At 37.1% G+C, this 19,892-nt stretch overlaps 2 protein-coding genes across 2 annotated transcripts; one reads left to right on the top strand and one right to left on the bottom strand.

The window, feature by feature from the left end:
• Positions 1–10,144: 10,144 nt before the first annotated feature.
• On the top strand, positions 10,145–12,411 carry LOC126801556 (cytochrome P450 CYP82D47-like). Its single transcript, XM_050528940.1, has 3 exons — positions 10,145–11,125; positions 11,238–11,658; positions 12,200–12,411. The coding sequence occupies exons 1-3, from the start codon at positions 10,145–10,147 to the stop codon at positions 12,409–12,411; spliced, it is 1,614 nt and encodes a 537-aa protein (XP_050384897.1).
• Positions 12,412–15,627: 3,216 nt separating this feature from the next.
• Positions 15,628–18,241, bottom strand: LOC126801557 (E3 ubiquitin-protein ligase SINAT3). The gene is made up of 3 exons (XM_050528941.1): positions 17,823–18,241; positions 16,461–16,847; positions 15,628–16,103 (listed from the first exon to the last, which is right to left on the bottom strand). The coding sequence occupies exons 1-3, from the start codon at positions 18,021–18,023 to the stop codon at positions 15,741–15,743; spliced, it is 951 nt and encodes a 316-aa protein (XP_050384898.1). The 5' UTR covers positions 18,024–18,241; the 3' UTR covers positions 15,628–15,740.
• Between the last annotated feature and the right edge of the window lie 1,651 nt (positions 18,242–19,892).

A 19,892-nucleotide genomic window follows, 5' to 3' on the forward strand; every position in this document is an offset into this window, starting at 1 on the left:
ATGTTATTGTTGTCGAGATTATGGAGGTTGGAGATGTAAATATGTTTTGTTTGATTGTAATTGCAGCATGTGACTGATTTGTCTGGGAGGGAAACTTTGGTTCGCATCACTGGTACTATTTTCCACTCCTCTGTTTGTCTATAATGGACTAGTGTTGTATAAAATCAGTTTATATGGAATGTTGTTGAATTTTATAGTAAATTTACTAAAATATAATGTGGTCTTTGTTGAAACCTTACTGTATGTAGTCTGTACTATCCCATAACAAATGTTATCCCATAAGATGTTCAGGTTAGATAATAAATATTCTTCTTCAAAGAAGCACTCTGAGCTGTAATCTTTTAATGCTTCAAAATAAAGACAATCTTGATAGATGTTTATTGCTTGGCTTGTTTTTATGAACTTTGATGTTTCCTTCAAATGGTGGAACAAAAACAGTACATGGTTGAGCTGAAATATAACATGGCATTTTATTTAAAAATATTTTTATTTCATCCTCTTAATATAATTTGTTTTCCCAAATGCAGATTGTGAGCTTTTTTGTTGTTTTTGTGTGTGTGGCCAATACTCACAAGTTTTTTTGAATTCATAATATATGTTTCAGATTCCCAGCTTATGTGAGTTTGGACTTTGGAGCCAAGCCGCAAAGAATTTGTTTTTCTGATTCTTAGTTTTTTTGACTACCAGTCCGCTTCTTAGGTAAGAGTTAATTGATTCTGATTCAAATCATCCTCCAGTTAGTCATAGTGTCAGTACTAAAGTGTCGATCTTGATCTTGTTTTTTTCAATATTGGGTCTCTGATCCCTATGCAGAAAGTTTCTCATGTTGTTGGTTTTTGCTAGGAATCCGTATGTCCGAATCTGAACATGGTTAGGTTTTTCTTTAGTTTGATTGCTTGTGTCTGCATTTTGATATGTTTATTTTTCTCTTGTGGACATTGAGTGGTGTATTTGCATTGGATTGGACTATGCTAATGAGTAAAGGTTTTGGCTTTTGTATTGAATTCTGAACTTTCATTGATACTTGGATAGATTGCCAATATGTGTTAAATTGTGTATGTTTTGATGGATTGGACTATGCTAATGTTTATGTACTGATTGTAATTTACAGGTATTCAATGTCTGGATCAGAGATGAGCTATTATTCTGACGAGTTTGATGAGTACGACTCTGGAAGTGATGACTGCAATGAGATGCTGGTTGTTGATGGTACAACTCAAAGGCAGAAGGAAGTAGCTAAAGCTCGGAGTGGAAAGAAAGCAGTAGTTATTGATGAAGCTATTCAACCTGCTAAACGGATTGAACCTGCAAAAAAAGGAAGAAAAGGAGTGCGAAAAGCAGATGTGTATCCTCATTTCGTAACTAAGAGTCATCCATTGATGGGGGATGTTGATGGTGTTCACAAGAAAGTTCACTCCTTCCAAAGACTCCATTGTAAGTATTGTGACACATCCTTTGTTGCTAATGCAACAACTCATGGTACTTCCACACTTAGGAAACATGTTTAGCAGATTTGTAAATTTTATCCGGGTAGAGTTAAGGTAGGATCTGGGCAACAAGCGTTTTCTAGTAATGTGGTAAATGGTGAGAGCAATGTCGTGATGGTTAATTGGACACAAGAGAACTGTGTTAGAGCTACAACACATATGATTGTTATTAATGAGCTTTCGTTTAGTTATATTGATGCTCTTGGGTTTAATTACTTTTATAAATAAGATGTGCCTCTTTTTAATGTTCCATGTAGACAAACTATAGTGAAAAGATTTTTAGAGATGTATGATTCTAAGAATAAGGAGTTGAGAAATGAATTGAAGTCTCGTAGTATTTGTTTGACAACAGACACTTGGACGTCTTGTCAAAACATTAACTATATGGTTGTCACTGCCCATTTCATTGATAATGGATGGAATATGCATAAGAGAGTGCTTGCATTTTGTTTAGTACCAAATCATGAAGGTGTGACCAATGAACAAAATCTCCCCGATATTTCTGATATATCCTCTGATATCTCCCTTTTTCAAAAAAACGATATATCTTAGGGGTAAATATCTTATTTTTTCCCGTATCTGCGATATTTCTCCGATAACATAAAATATCTCTGATATTTCTCTGATATTTACGATATATCCGATATGTCTTCGATATTTTAGAGAAATATTTGAAAATTTTCACTTAAAAAAATTTAACTCAATTTGAGGATGTCTCAGACTCTTCTTGACTTTGAGTTTTTGATTAATTAATCACCTCGAACTTCGAGGGATATAAAAAAATAAAACTAGAAGAGTAGTCCTTCAATCGGCTAATTTTTATTTTTTCGTAAAAGATATCGAGATGATGAGTGAACGTTCAAGTCTTAACTCTTCAAAGTCAAGCCATATCAGTGACCGGTGCTCTCCTTGACCTTGAGGGAATCCAAAATAAAGGGTCACAACGTAGTCTCACACTCTCATGAAGGTCATAAGAGAATATCCAGAATTTTAGTAACAAGTGTTCTCCTCGAGAAATATAGAAAGAGTAATAATCTTTATATCCTTGACGTCCTCTCAAATGATATCTAAATAAGAAGTGTTCTCCTCGAGCACTATTGGGGAAAGTAAGAAAACATGAGTCACATTGTAGTCTTTGTCTCCTAGAAGTTCCCTCATACCTTCATAGATTGCTAGCAACACGTGAACCCATCATAGAAAGATGATAATACTGAAATTTGACATGCGTATTTTAGCACAAATGGCTTCCTCTTCTGCATGTGAAAGAAAGTGGAGTACTTTTGCTCTTATTCATACAAAGCAAAGGAATCGTCTTGCATATCAGAAGTTGGAAAACTCATATACTACTATAACATGAAGTTACGACTACGTGATAAACGAGCAAAGGATAATGTGATCAATGAAAACAACTATATCGATCTACTTCATGTTGCTAGTGAACCAATTCAGAATGACATTGATCCTCTTCATGATTGGATTATGCATGCACACCTCGATGATGAAAATGGGAACCCTCCTCCACATGTCGTAGAAAAGGCAACTGATTTTGAAATTGATGTAAACAAGGTATTATTTGATGAAGTTGGAGACCCAGGAGATGATTCTAATAATGCTAGTGTGTGGAGCGGTGTAGCAACTCCAGATAGTTCAGATAGTAATGATGATGATAGTGGTGGTGCTGGTGGTAATGGTGATGGTAGTGGTGGAAGTCAACAAGGTGGTGGAGATATAAGGTTTGAATATGGACAATTTTATGTAGGTAGAGAATTTGAGCAGTTTATTTGTGAAAATAATTTTTATCATGCTACCCAAGATGAGAATCATGGATCTAGAGCAGGCGGTCATGGTGCGCAACAGCAAAATAGGTGCAGGAGGAGGACAAGAGGAGTCATTGATGATCAAAATATTTCATCTGATGTTAGTTAAGTTGCCTTAAGTTTTGATTCTATCAGTTTAGGCACATAACACAGTGGGATGTCAAACGAATCACATGAAGTCAACTATCAATCTGGTCATCTTATGGCTTCAAGGGGAAGAAATTGATCGAAATACATTGAGCATTTAATGCTAAGTGAAACAGCATAAATGCATGAAACATCACATTGTCTTCAACCACTCCCAACTGCTCCACACACACAACTCTTTCAACAGTTCCCCTCAAGTTGAATCAAGAGACAAACTTGATCCAAGCTTGCATAACAATCTATCAATTGAGATGAAGGCAAAATCTTGATAAAAATGTCAACCAGCTGATCTTGAGAACAAAATTAAATTGTTTCCAGAATTTTTTATTGAACTTGATTGCGCACAAAGTGACAATCAATTTCAATGTGCTTGGTTATTTTACGGAACACATGATTGACAACAATATGCATGGTTGCTTGATTGTCACAATGAAGCTTAACTGGTCTAGAACACACAACTCCTAAATCAACAAGCAGGGTATTCAGCCACAATAACTCACAAACAGTTGAGGCGATAGATATATACTCAGCTTCTGCACTAGATCTAGTAACAACCGATTGTTTCTTGCACTTTTCAAGTGACTAAATTTCCACCCACAAAAGTACAAAAATTAGTAGTTGATTTTCTATCAATTGAATTTTCAGCTCAATTTGAATCACAATACCCTTTTAAAGTGAAATGATCATGCATGTGCATTAGAATACCTTTAGTGACAATGCCTTTGAGATTTTTGACCAATTGAAGATGATGTGAATTTTAAAACATGCACGAACTAGTTAACCAAACTAACAACATAAATAATATTAGACCTAGTTATTGTAAGATAAATCAACTTACCAACTAGCCTTTGATAAACTTTAATATTATTGAGAGCATCACCATCAGCTTCAATGTCAAGGTTGCTTGGCAAAGGGGGGTTTTTGCAGTGCTACTGTGTTGCGTATTTGCTTCATCCAATAAATTAGTGATATATTTTCTTTAAGAAACAAACCTTCGGGAGAGTAGTTCATTTCAATTCCAAGAAAACATCTCAACTAACCTAAATCCTTAATTGCAAAGGGAGAAGACTTGAGGTTTTGAACTTCTTCTGCATTATCTCCAATAATAATCAAATCATCCACATAAACCAGTACAACCAATCTTCCAAGCTTTCCTCTTCTGACAAAAATGTAAGAATCACCCTGACTTCTCTAAACACCTGAAGCAACTAGAACTGAACTTAGCTTGGAATATCAAGCTCTAGGAGACTGTTTCAGACCATAAATAGCTTTATGCAGTTTACAGACCATCTAAGGTTCATTCTCTTGAGCATGGCTAGGAGGCAACTTCATATACACATCTTCTTCCAATTCTCGGTAAATAAAAAATGGGGTGATATTGCAAATATATAAATAATAAATGAAATACTGAAAATCAGAAAATAACTATGCAGAAAATAAAAAAAATCAGGATTAAGAAAACTGGAAACGATAACTCAACCAATACTAAACGAATAGAAGGAAAAGTCGAGTCGTGTGTGCTACCACATTGTTTTTAAGACAATTACGCCGCTTCTACCGGTGCAAGGACTCAATGACGCTAGTCTCTCAGGATACAACGACTTACAAATCCTTGAAGCTGCACTACTACAAGAATACCAGCGAACTGGAATGAACCATTTCTAGCACCAGAACAAGAGAGCTAAGAATGAAACTTTAGAGAGAGAGAGAGAGAGAGAGGAAAGATGTTTCTCAATCTGAATGTGTTTTCTAAATCAAGTTTTGAATTCATTTTTTTTAAGAATGGAATAATGGATCGCTATTTATAGAGGGAAACTTGGATCACTAAATGAATTCTCATGAATTCAGAATTGAATTTCTTATCATCAGTTACAACGATTACGAAATGAATTTCCATACGTTACGACCGTTACAAACGTTACACAATGAATTCGACAGTTACAGAATTCAATCTCATTAAATATGTCATTACAAAATTTAATCGTATTGAATTTGACGTTACAAAATCAAAGTGGTTAAGTCGTTATACATTCCAGAATTCATGTGGTTTTTGCATTTACAGTGACAATTTCTTATTCACACCATAACCAATTTAACCAGATAAATATACATTTTCTAGCTCTTAATACCAGAGAATACAAGTTCATATTTATCATTATAAATTTAAGTGTGTCCACTCAAATTCCTTTAATTAAATTGGTTTAGAATAAATAGTGAAATTCATTAGTTTTCCAACATTCTCCATGCTAAAAACACTCTTGACATCCATTTGATACAAACTCCAACCTTGATTCATGTTCATTTTTGCAACATGAGCAAATGTCTCCTTATAATCAACTCCAAATATCTAAGTGAAGCCCTTAGCCACCAACCTAACTTTATACCTCTCAATTTCTCCATTTCAATAAAACTTAATTTTATAAATCCATTGAGTCCCAACCACTTTGTGTCCTGTAGGTAATTTAAAAACACTCCGCAAGTTTTATTTTCATTCAAAGCTTGAAGTTCTTTTGCCATTGCTTTCCTCCACACTTTAGACTTTCTAGCTTAATCAAAATTTCTTGGTTCAAAATCTTCACAAAACTTGTTGAGGAAAACACTATGATATGCATACACTTTATTTAATGTAGCAATATTCCCAAGAGGATGTTTTGGAGCATATGACTCATAGCTTTTAAGAAGAACTGAATGAGTCCTAATACGACTAGGATATCTTCTAGTCTCTTGCTGAACAGGCTGGTCAACATCTTGTTCCTGCTGTTGGGGCAGAGATGATTAAGATGAGTTATGAGAACTATTAATTTCATCATTTCTGAGACTTTACTGAGGTGAAGCTGGTGGAGAAATAACTTGAGTTGCAGAACCTAGTTATTGTAAGATAAATAATTGAACAATGGAATTTTCAGATATTAATGGCTCATCTACAACATGAGTTGCAGTAAAATCAAATAATTCACCTTGCAGCTCCTGTTGAAGATCATTTTCATGGTTTTGAAAAAACAATCTGACTCATCGAACCTGACATCTCTTGACACAAAAGATTTTCTAGTAATGGGGTCATAGCATTTATATCCTTTATGAGAAGTAGAATATCCCAGAAAAACACACTTAACAACTATAGACTCAAATTTGTCTCTTTGTTTTGCTTGTAGATGAACATAGCAGATGCATCCAAAAATTCTCAAATGACTAACATCAATATCTCTTGCTTTCAGAACCTGAAAATGTGACTTACACTCCAAAACACTGCTAGGCAATCTATTAATCAAAATATATGCAGCAATGTCAATAGCATAAGACCAAAAATGTGTAGGAACATTGGCCTGCAACATGAATGATCTGGTTTTTTCAAGTAAATCTCTATTCTTTCTTTCTGATATGTCATTTTGTTGATCTGGTTTTTTCAAATAAATCTCTATTCTTTCTTTCTGATGTGTCATTTTGTTGAGGTGTTCCAACACATGAGGTTTGATGAAAAATTTCATGATTACTGAGGTATTGAGTAAAAGTTTTGGAAGTGTACTCAGTACCATTATCTAATCTTAATGCGTAAATATTTGAGGAAAATGATTTTGACAAGATTGTGAAAATCTTGGAAGCACTTTGCAACTTCATTCTTGGCTTTTAAAAGATACACAAAAGTTATTCTAAAGAAGTCATCAATGAAAGTCACATAATATTTAATAGTCATCAATTGATACAATTTTTGCAGGTCCCCATACATTAGAGTGTAGAAGCTCTAGACATAGAACTGGAAAATGGCAAACGAGTTGACTTTAAATTTTGACAAATCTCACAAAGGTGAGAATGTTTACATAGTTTAGGAAAGATAAAAAGACATGACTTGAGATGAAGGATGAGCTAATAGCATGTGCCACATATCATGCTGCAAAAGGGTGGTGTTTGATTATGCAAGAAGAGACTTGGAAAATCTTGAAAATGAAGAAATGTAGTATAGACCATTTAGAAGAAAAAAAATCTTCACCAATCTTTTTCTTCGAGACTCGATACTGAAAAATCACACTAGAAGTTGAGAATGTGACAAGACAATTTAGAACATGAGTAAGTTTTCCAACAGAAAGAAGTTTAAATGGAAATTAATGAATAAACATGAGAGTATATTTTTTATGATTTGAAAATAGCTTGAGATATCTCTTCCCCAAAATTGGAACCTTCTTTCCATTTGCAACAGACACTTGAGAAGGATTTTCAAACAATATAAAATCAGATAAAAAAGATGCATCATTAATCATGTGATCAGAGGCGCTAGAGTTACTATTCAAAAATCATGATTTGTTACTCAATTCCAAGGCAATAGAGATTGCAGAAATAATCCCTCAAATCTCATCCTCCTGCATCGAGTCAGACTCAGCAAGAAAGCCTATAAATTTTCCAAGCATAGCAGTAGAGTCACCACTCGTGTTTCCTCCTTGATGCTGTTGAATGTAACTTGCAAAAGCATTAATCAAATTAATGAGATTTGTAGTAAAATCTACCATGCCATCTGAGAACTGCTGCTTGCAATATTGGCATTTGATGAGTAAGCAGGGTTGGACGGATTTCTTGAGTTCTTGTCCTCCTGAAACTTACCTTTGAGCTCAGCATGGTCTGAAAAATCGATATTTTCGCCGAAATATCGCCGAAAATTTCATTTTTCTCAGGTTGCGAAATTATCTACACATACCAAGTTGATTTCGTGCGATATTTTCGAAATATCGCGATATATACGGATATTTCGGATATTTGGCCGAAACATACAATATATCGCACTATTCTCGCGGCCCAATAACTTGAATTCGGCCCAATTCAACAAAACTCAATTAAATTAGGAAAAATCCAACTTCATTGAGACTCGAACCATGGTTGTCATGGTATCAACCAAACCTCTGGTGCAACAACATCGTTTGTTAACACATACCAACTTTTAATCTATATATTCTCAAAACATAATTTTATTAGTTATACTTTTATTATATGTAATTAAATGTTATTAAAGACCTTATAGTCTTATACTCAATTTAATTGGGATATTAGTGAATCATCAAGATTTTAAAGGTGCGTTGACCTAATTTACTAAGTCACTTTCAAATTAATTAATATATATTTATATCATATGTACAAGATAAGAAGTTTATCTAATGAAATTAATATATGTGACATTTAATGTTTAAGCATTCCACAAGCTTCGTAATTTCTGTCGATTTTTTTATTACTATCGATATTTCCCGAAATTTCCATCGAAATTTTCATTTTTCGGACCGTCTATATTTCCACGATCGTGGATATTTTAGTCCTTGGAGCTCAGGGTAAATAATCTAACAAGTGTCTTTTTGATAACCAACACCAGACCTAACAATCTTCTCATAATGTGAACATTTTAGATCTGGTTTTCTGCCTTTATAGAGTCTATTGTGGCTAATAAATGCCCTAGTTTCTAAAAATTTATAACCTTCTTTCTTGTTTCTTCTCTTTCAATAGTGTTACAAATGTTGTTGAATGATGGAAAATCAGAAGACATAAAGACATGACTCTTTATATCATCAAAATCAGAATTGAGACTAGACAACAACTCAAAAACTTTATCTTCTTCTTCTCTTTTCAACAATGTGACTCTATCAGTGGTAAATGGCCTATATAGCTCTATTTCATTCCACTTAGCCTTTAGACTCCCTAAATGCTCAATATATGAAAACTTACCTTTTTGAAGCTCAGCAATGTCTCTCTTGATCTAATAAACTTATGAAGAGTTGCTAAAATCATCATACAAGACTTTAATAACAGTCCACATGCTCAAGGCTGAGTTTGAGTATTGAAAATTTTGTTGCATATTTGGTTCCATAAAATAGATCATCCATGATCGAACCAGCTGGTCTTGAGCCAGCCATGCTTCATACTCAGGAGCTGAGACTGCAGGTTTCTAGAACTTGTCATTGATGTATCCTAACTTTTTCCTTCCTCTGATGGCAAGAGTCATTGCATTAGACCAAGAAAGATAATTAAACTCATTGAGCAGGGCAGAGGTAAGACAAGGATCAACACTCTCGGATTTAGAATCAAAACTAGATGAGGAATCAGTGTCGGTAACATCGTTACCTCCAGCCATATTGTTAGAGGTAACAAAATGAGACTATAAGAATGAAAAAAAAAACAAGGATGGAAGAGCAGAAGTAGGTTCAAAACGGATTACTGCTCTGATACCATATTGAATTTATGACTGAAGAATTGAAGACAAGATAAAAAGATGGAGATGAATTTTCTCTTGCATATTTTATATGAAACAAAGCTACAACAACTGATATATACACATACTTAGAGATAAGGTTTTGGACCAGTTGGAACAAAACCAATCTTAATGACTAAAGGAGAAAAGCAAGTAATATTTACAATAAGATCTAAAATTCCTAGAATTACTCTAAGACTAGTACACAAATGTGGACTGAGTATAGCTCAAGGAGAAGAAACTGATCGGAGATCGAGCATTTAATATTAGGTACAGCGGGCATGAAACATCACATTGTGTTCAACCACTCCCAAACTCCCTCGACACAAAACTCTCAACAAACACAATGAAAGTTGATCCAGTATGTTGTCTGTGACGCCTAGTCCCATCTTAAATTATACTGACATATATCTATCCCTGTTGTCAGTCTTGAATCTTGTTATCTTGGTATTTGTAGAATTCTTTTTATTCCCATGGCGTTCATGTTTCCATCTTTTATATGTGATCATACCATCATAGCAATTTCCCTTTTTTTGTTCTCTTTGGTATGGATATCAAAAAGCTTGAAGAAAAACACAATTAATAACAGAGAACCCCCCAAAGCGGGTGGTGCATGGCCAATACTCGGCCACCTTCCCCTCCTAGGAGGGACTCAACCACCCCACATAACCTTAGGGAACATGGCTGACGAGTACGGTCCGTTCTTCACTATCAAGCTTGGTGTGCACCGAGCTCTTGTTGTAAGCAGTTGGGATGTGGCTAAGGAGTGTCTCACCACTAATGATAAAGCTCTTGCCGACCGCCCGAAAACTTTAGCCTTGGAGATTATGGGGTACAACTATGTAATGTTCGGGCTTAGCCCTTACAGTCCTTACTGGCGCCAGGTGCGAAAGATGGCCACGCTGCACATCCTCTCTAAATACAAGTTGGAGTCACTCAGGAAAGTTCGAGAATCGGAGGTAAAGGAGTCTACGAAGCTTTTATTTGATATGTGCGAACGAAACAAAGGTGTCTCAATTAAGGTCCCAGTGGACATGAAAAGGTGGTTTGGAGACGTAACTCTAAATCTGATGTTGAGGATGGTTGTGGGAAAGCGGTTTCCTGGGGCTACCACGGCGCAAGAGAAGGAAGAGAACGAAAGCTTCCGAAAGACGCTGAGGAACTTTTTTAAATTAATGGGTGAATTTGTAGTCTCAGATGTAGTTCCATGGCTAAAGTGGTTGGATTTGGGAGGTTATGAGAAGGCCATGAAGAAGACGGCTAAAGAACTCGATGATGTGGTTCAAGAATGGTTAGAAGAGCATAAGCAGAAAGGGAGTACTGATCCTGTGCAGGACGTAAATGGTGAGAATGACTTCATGGATATGATGCTTAAGGTCATTGATGATCATGATTGTATACAAGAGTTTGGTTGTTCAGTTACTGCTGATACAATCGTCAAATCTACATGCCTGGTATGTACTTTTATCATGAGTTCATGACTAACCATTCCCGTCCGATTTATTTATATCTGAAGTTCAACTATCTTTAATCTGATACATATTTTGGTATGTCCTATTTACGTAGGCAGTTCTTCTAGCGGGAACAGATACCATAGCAGCTACAATAATCTGGGCTCTTTCTTTATTACTCAACAATCCTGAAGTCCTGAAGAAGGCGCAACTTGAGCTAGACAACCATGTTGGTAAGGAAAGGCAGGTGAACGAATCAGATATGAAGAACCTGATCTATCTACAAGCCATTATCAAGGAAACCTTGAGGCTATACCCTTCTGGACCTCTCTCAGTACCCCATGAGGCCAGAGAAGACTGCACAATAGGTAACTATCATGTAAGCACAGGAACACGACTTATTTTCAACATTTCGAAGATTCAGCGCGATTCAAATGTCTGGCTCGACCCTTATCTATTCGAACCAGAAAGGTTTCTTACGACTCACAAGAATATTGATGTTAGGGGACATAATTTCGAATTGATGCCATTTGGAAGTAGGGCTGGGCACAGGCCCGGCCCGGGCTTTTTTTTTCAGATCCCGGGCCCGGCCCGGTTGTAGTTTGACGGGCCGGGTTTTTTTCTAAAAAAATCAGGAACCGGGTAAAACCCGGCCCGGGTCAATTAATTGCAAGGTCCGGGTGGACCGGTAACATCCGGGCCGAGCCCGCCCGGTTTTCTGGGCCTAACTCTGTTTTTAGCTAGTTGGCGGCGAATCGGTAGTGCGAGGCGACGATAATGGAAATCATGGGATTGGAATTAGTTAAGTTTAAGGTTATTTGGTTATGTTCCAGTGTCATTGTATCTATTCTATAAGTTTATGATCACTTACGAAAGCCAATTACATAATAACACCTAATGTCCCGGGTTTCCGGATTTTTTTTTTAAAGATTTGATGGCCCGGGACCGGCCCGGACATAACAAAGCCCGGCCCGTTCATCTCATGACAACATATGAGCCCGGCAAAAAACCCGGCCCACCCGGACGGGTCCGGCGGTCCGGTGCGGGTTTTTTTTCTTCTTCGGGCTTTTTGCCCAGCCCTATTTGGAAGTGGTAGACGAATGTGTCCAGGAATCTCTCTAGCTCTTCAAGTGGCACAACTTACACTGGCTCATTTGTTACAAGGTTTTGATATTACAGCTACATCTGATGAACCAGTTGATATGGGTGAGAGTGCAGGAATAATAAACATGAAGGCAACCCCACTGGAGGTCCTTTTAACCCCACGCCTGCATCCTACACTTTATTGAAATGTTGACAGATGACTAGTATTTTCTTTAAGGAAATTTTACAAATGTACATGAAAGTCCACTGTGAATTTATATACATGTATTTTCAAATCTAAATATTAGTTCATGTTAAGGGATAATTATTATTCTACTTTTATGTGTATCTTAGTCTTATTAAGTTTTTTGTTAGAGATAGATTCGTATATCTGTAATAAATTAGGACTTTGAATACTACGGGATTGTGGTTATGTAATGTGTATATATATATATATATATATACACCTCATTATCAATCAATAAATGGCTACATTATGTTCTATTATGTTTTATTATCTCGTTTCATTATCCTGCAACACGTTATCATACACGTTCTACAGTGTCTCAGCGATGAGGCCACCAGAAAAATTAACCCTAGCCCTAACCTCCTATATCCGACAGCCTTTTCTTTTAGCATAGCCAGCAAAGTTGAGAATTGCCTACAAAATTGTCTCGGAAAGCATATAAAAAAACCAGTAATCGTAATTGCTAGGGCACCTATATTTTTCCTCTGGTCACCTCATCTTCTCCATCGACTTGCGTCGGTCGTTCCCGCGCCGGCGACCTGCTGCCATGCCACTCTGACCTACGCATCGCTGTTAAGACGCGCAACCAACGGTGATGAAACCTAGAGGAACCCAGAGCACCAGAAGATATCAGCCCATCTCCCTTTGGGCCTCAGACTCTACCGAGCCCAATAAGCCTATGTGGCTTTTCAACTCTTTTCTCTCTCATTTTATTTTTCCTATTTGTTTCTTTAATCATTTATTTGCACGTGCTTGCATAGGAAAAATGATCACTCATCGTACTATGGTGATGACATTCATGTTGAGATAGACGATACTTTTGTCATCAACATGCGATTTCGATCGTATCCTTAAAAGATTTGCTGACTACTCTGAAGCAGAACTATTTTCTATAAAATATCCCAAAAATAGCAAATTCTATAGGACACATTTAAAGTGATTCAATAACTGTCTATGATGTTGTTTTACCAGAGTTAACCTTGATGCATGCTCCACATCCAAGAAACGCATGCCATTTTTGGCACCTATATCTGTATCTATTGAGGGAACATTTCAAATGGAATTATAACATTCTTCCATTCTCCAGTTAGTAGATTTTGAGCCTCAGGCTAAGGTTCGCCCCATCTCATACGCAAGATTTACTTGCTATGATAATTTGATTAGTAAATCTATTTTGACTATGTTTTCTGCTTACTATTTTTCAAGTATAATGTTGGCACTGTCATGTTTCTTACTCGACTTTAGCTTAAGTCGTCTATTGAAAGCTTGTTTGTGTTGTACTAAAGATTGATATATTCAATAAAATTTCTCGTACTCCTTGTTTACAAAATGATCTCTTCAAAATTTTATTTGCCTTGACTTAGCATAAATGGTCAACGTTTGCAACTCACAATGATTTTTAAATTGGCCGCTTTTGGGTTAATGAGACTCCATAAAGTACTACATTGTGAATTTTGACCTTAAAATTTGGAAAACAAACTTCAGAACGTAAAAAATTGTCTTTTTTAGCCTCTTGGTCCTATTTGGTTACTGTTATGACGTTTCCGATACATTTTCTAGCATTTTGGCCGCTTTCCGGCCACTTTCCGGAGTCACCACCCGATTCCTACCGGCATCGCCTATCGGACTTACAGCCGTTAATAAAGTCCCCTGATTCAGAACCACGATCCACAAACGGTGCATGTCGTTAATAACGTTGTGAGCTCTAATGCCATTAATCCCAAACTATCGTATTTCAGTCATGTCTCACTCTCGATCTCTCTAATTCCATAATTCACACTCAAATTGAACCTGTTATTTGCTGATTTCGCTCATCACCAAGAGCACTCGGGAATTTACAGCCATATCTAAGAAAATCCTTGACAAAATCCTAGCTAAAAATTCGCCATCGCTGCCACCAAAACGCGAATTGCTGCTAGACCCAACCAATTGCCGCCGCCTTACCCACATGTGATCTCGCATTCAAAGTTTCAAACCACTGAACCCCCAAAATACAGGAACCCGCACCACCGTGACTCTGTCAGCGCCTTCAATAATTTATCTTTCACGATCAAGGGAGAGGAAATCAATGATGTATCCAAGGACTGAAAAATCGATATTTTCCACGAAATATCGCCGAAAATATCGTTTTTCTCACGGTTCGATATAAAATCCTCCTTACCATTATAATTTCGGGGGATATTTTGGAAATATCGCGATATTTCTGAAACTATCCCGAAATACTGGAAATTTCTCCAATTTCTCGCGATATTCTTGTCTTTGATTGCCACGTGTCCCATGTGAGCTTAGAATTTAGAAGTAAAAGTAGGCCCAATTGTAGTCTGCAGCAATCGAACCTTTGATCCCTTGTAAGGGAGTCAAACACCTCAACCATTCCCACTACGTAAACAAATGGTTATAGGATACATTTATTTATATATATCCTTATCTAAAAGTTATTTAAACTATATTTCTGATATTTCCGATATTTCCATCGAAATATCCAATTTTCGGAATGTCGATATTTCCGCTATCATCGATATTTTAGTCCTTGGATGTATCTGATTGTGTTGCAAACTTACAATTGAGTTTTGACATAGGCTTTTAGTTCAGATCTTCTAGTAGGAGGGTGATATCGCTATCAACAAGGATGGAATAGAAGGTAGAAAGAAGGATATTGGGGTCGAGCTTGTTGGATTTATATGTTTATAGAAGAACTTGTTGAGGCGGAAATTGAGTGCAGAGGCTGCAATGTTAATGAGATTAACTAATTAAGGAAGAATTAGATGGGGCCTGACCAAAATATCCCTCAAATTATGCTAGGTGGCATATCAACTAACCATGTCATTAACGGTGTACACTAATAGTTAGTTCTAAGTTCGTGTACTAATGTTATAAGATTTGTAAATTCGTGTACTGAAATTCAGTGGGCGTTTTTTCATGTACTATTAGTTAAAAAAATTCTAAAATTCTACTACTGTTATATCTCTGTCGAGACTGATGAGCAGAATATATTATAATTTAAGTCATATTATCCCATTTCCTCATATGCGATTCAAATGCTGCAATAATTACGTAAGATTTGCATCATTGATTAGATTAAAGTTATGCTTTTAAGCGACCTATGCCGAGCAGTAGTTTAAGACAAGTATTCTTTAAGTCCAGAAGTAACCTATGCTACCTCCAAGATTTGTAAAGCCACTGAATTGAAATTTTATGAATAGAGAAAGAATCCTTTAGCATCTACATTCGCTAGTAACATTAAGGTAATGGTTCAGCACACAGGAGTGGAATGGATTGATTAAAAAACTAACTACATAGTGGTATGGTGCAGGCACCGCCTTCTGGGCTCTGCTGTTCTTTCCATATCCGTCCTGTAACTCGCAGCTTCAACTCTTTCCTATCCCCACCAGAGAAGAAAAGCGCCATGTTGCGCTGTATTATGAGGCCATCATGGCTGTCTCTAACCTTCTTGTGGCTATCCCTTATGCTTCTGGGGTTTCCTTCCCATATGAGCTTTCGGCCATTTCCTCCAACCTCAAGGCTGTATGTGTAGTTCCGAGCTTCTGTTTCATCCCCCATGAATCGGAGGAATGCCATGTAAACAGGAGCCATACCAAGCTGGAAGGCTTCAAAATGGAGACAAAAGTACTGACCAAAGCAGTGGAAAACCTAAGTAGGATGAAAAATAAGACAATTACTAACCTGTCTAGTAAACCAGACATGTCTAAATCTCAACTATTATCATGGGTCCTATGATTCCTATAATCCCACATTAGTGGAGTAAGTTAAAAAAATGCACTAAAGATTATTTAAATGGTTTATACTGTAATTCTATAGACCATAGTGAAGACAGAATTTCTTAATTGTAGTATAATCATCAAACACTTAACCTAGATTCAATTTGCTCATCTTTAGTATCTTAGGAACAATATAACCATTAAAATGGGTAGCATTTGTCAGGTTTTTCCTTATCATTATTTCATTAGAAGCAAAGAGGAACATATGTGGAAGTACATGCATACTTACAGTTAACATCCATGTGGCATTCTCTACTTCGCGGGGATTAGACTTGACGTAACGATGGTTGAAAGTAAATCCAGAGTGCATGTCCACCTTGTGGTCATCCCGTAGATGAGCAACAAGAAATGGAATGTCCCCAACAACAGAGCAGTCTGATCCAGCATATGGACAGTTGTATGGTCTGAAGTCACATACAGCCTCATGTTTCAGTTTACTGTAATATGGGAATATCTCAGGGCACCCAAGAGAGCAGAACTTGCAAGGCAGTTCAAGTGATTCAGCTACCTTCTCCAGTGCCAGACACCTTATGTCACCAAGTTCCTGCCTACAAGTTGGGCACCGGTTATGCACTCTTGTTTTACAAGTGGAACAAAGGGTATGCCCGTTGTGGCACTGCAAAAACAAAATTTCATAGTTAATCATCTTAAAGCTCCAACAATCTTAGCAGAATTTCACAAGCAGCTACGTAGTACTAGCACAACACTCAGGTATTAGAACGCGTATTATGCATTACAGCTTCAAAAAATATGTCATGTCAGCCTACACAGCAGAGTTGTAACATCGCATGAGAGAGGGTAATCACCTCTCCTCACCTCCATGTAAAGGGAAAGGACCACACAAAATCAAGCATACAACACTGTTACATTATTAGCAGCAGCAAAATGATTTGAAATGAATGATCCGACCTCAGCGCACCCAAATCCAAACATAACAGCTTTTCATAGATAATCTATCCTGTCCTATGATATCCAACAATTTGGTACTCCCACAACATTATGCTGCTTCTCTTTATACAATATCCCGGGAGTTCTGATACTCCTAATGCAGATAATCCGCTTCCAATCCAACTGACCAACATAAGCCTCAACAACATGATCACCAACCTCATTTTACTCTTGACCACGTATTCGAATAAACTTAGTCAAACCTTGCACTCTGCTTGCTAGAATGTTACTAGGAACTCCCAAAACGCACTTCTAAGTTCAAATATTTGATGATCATCACTCATCCAAAGATAAACATCATAAACTCACACCACATTAAACCCGCCTATTTAAGTGTTCTGGCTTAACCAAGATGATTCTAATCAACAACAACCAATGTAGTATTCTATTAACTTTCAGCCACTTATACTATCTTCTACTCTATTAGAACAATACCCCATTTCTCAAAACCAATTCCCTCCCTGTCCAATTCAATCAACCTATACCACCCAGAGTTCAAAACCCACCAGAACCAATCTTCACCAAACCATTCAAACACATATCATCAGAACCAAACTACGCAAACCATCACAAAGCATAAACAAAACCAAATAGTTTCCAACAAAAAACAAACCCGATAACCAAAACCCATTAAAGCACAAACCTGATGGATAGGAGGGTACATTGAATTAGTACAAACAGGGCATTCAAGAAGCTCATGAACACTAGTCGTTCCAGGGTTGTTGTTCCCATTGTTGTGAGGCTTTGGAACTGTATACAACTGCCGAGGCCGGCCGTGGATCTCATCGTCGTCCATCAAATCCGACGGCGGAACAATCTCCATGCTTTCTGGGTCCATTTTCATACAGGGGAAGAAACCAAAACCCCCCACCCAAAATTTGAAATCAAAACCCAACAAATAAAGTTCAAAACTTTTGGGGAAATGTGATCAATGTAATGAAAAAGATCCAGCCTTTCGATTATGGGTTCTTCAGAAACGCGATTGTATCATAGAATTGGTGAAAAAAAAGAGGGAAAGTTTTCGATTTGCAATGTGTTTACTGAGAGAGAAGAAGAAGAAGAAGAAGAAGAAATGAAAATGGGCACTGCTTTTTGTTGTTGAGAAGAATAAGAGAGAAGAAGAGAAAGAGATCGGTCAGCGGCAAGGTACGCTGGGCCGTTTGATTAAGATCAGACGGTGTGGAGGTGATTTAAGTTTTGGCTGTGACAGGTTTTTAAGTGGTTATTAAAGGATTCAGTTATGAGGCTTTTTCATCTTCCCCAACTAACTTTTATGAAGTAATTCCTTCTTTAAAAAACTTTTATGAGGTAAAATTCGGATGGTGTTAAAACAAGAGGTATTTTTTTATTAATAAAATGTTACCGGAGCTTTTGGCTGTTGTTGACTTGTTTCAGTAACTATTAGAAGATGACTATAGGGTGTATACATGGTAAAAATACATGTAAGAGAATGTGGCTGACTTATGACTATATGTGTGTAGAATTTACTTTGTGATACTAAGTTAATGTTCTAGATGGGTTGGAGTGAATGGTTTTTATATGGTCGGTACTTTGATGAATCAGTTTTAGGGCTTGGAAATGAATTTACATTTTGAATAAGACATTCTTAAAATCTTATAATTACAGTTTAATGAAAGTGATGACTGTTCAAAAACTCCATTAAAATGGGTGACCCTTCAATTGTTCATACTAAAATTAAACTCGTGCCTATATTACAACCAAAAACCATAAAATATGACAAGTTCATGCCAATAACAACAAGAATAATATATGACATTGATCTCCGACTTATCTCTTATGTTTTATTATTCTAATTTAATTCTACATGATAAAAATGAGAGAAATTAAGCCGTGTTCAGGGAGAATTACTATTCTACCCTTGTGTGTGTCTTAGCCTAATAGGTTTCATGTTAGGAAATAAATTAGCATCTCTGTAATAGATTATGACTCTGAATCCTACGGGATTGTGGTTTTGTAATAGATATAGGCCCCCATATCATTTAATAATACACAATTATTTCATCCTGAAAATCGTTATTACGCACTTTGCCCTAAAACCCTGAACTTTTAGACCCCTAGAATTTTTTTCTCTCTCCACCGCCGGCCGCCTTCGTCTCCGGCCTCCGGCATCTTCCCGTTGGCGCTCCCCGTCGGCTGCCGCTTCTGCTCGCCGCCACTGCAGACCCCCTGCAGCCCCCCCTGCAGTCACCGCAACCTGCTGCCCCTGCAACCCCTCCCTGCTACCCTTGCAACCCCTCCCTGCTGCCCCTGCACGCAGCCCCGCAGGGTCTACTCCGCAAAAACATTTTTTGTCCCGCAAGACCTCGCATTAAAGGATTCAAAACTGCTCCTCCCGCATATTTACGCAAGAAACGCGAACTTCACAAGCAAATCTTCGCTCAATAGAAGCTACTCCCGTCTTCTCTACCCTTTTGGGCCTATGGCCTGCCGAGCACAATAGTCCTTTGGGCTTCATACTATATTTTCTTTTCCTTTTTCCTATTTCATTATTTAAATGTTCATTGGCACGTTTTTATTTCTAACGATATTTCACGTGCTCGTATAGGTAAAATCATTGCTCGTCGTACTATGGTGATGACATTCATGCCGAGATGGACGATACTTTTGTCATCTACATACGATTTCGATCGTATCCTCTCAATATTTTTATGTCATCGGGCGAAAATCGAAAAGGAATTCCTCAAGCAACTTC

The sequence above is a fragment of the Argentina anserina genome, chromosome 7 (assembly GCF_933775445.1).
Source record: "Argentina anserina chromosome 7, drPotAnse1.1, whole genome shotgun sequence".
Lineage (NCBI taxonomy): Eukaryota > Viridiplantae > Streptophyta > Magnoliopsida > Rosales > Rosaceae > Argentina > Argentina anserina.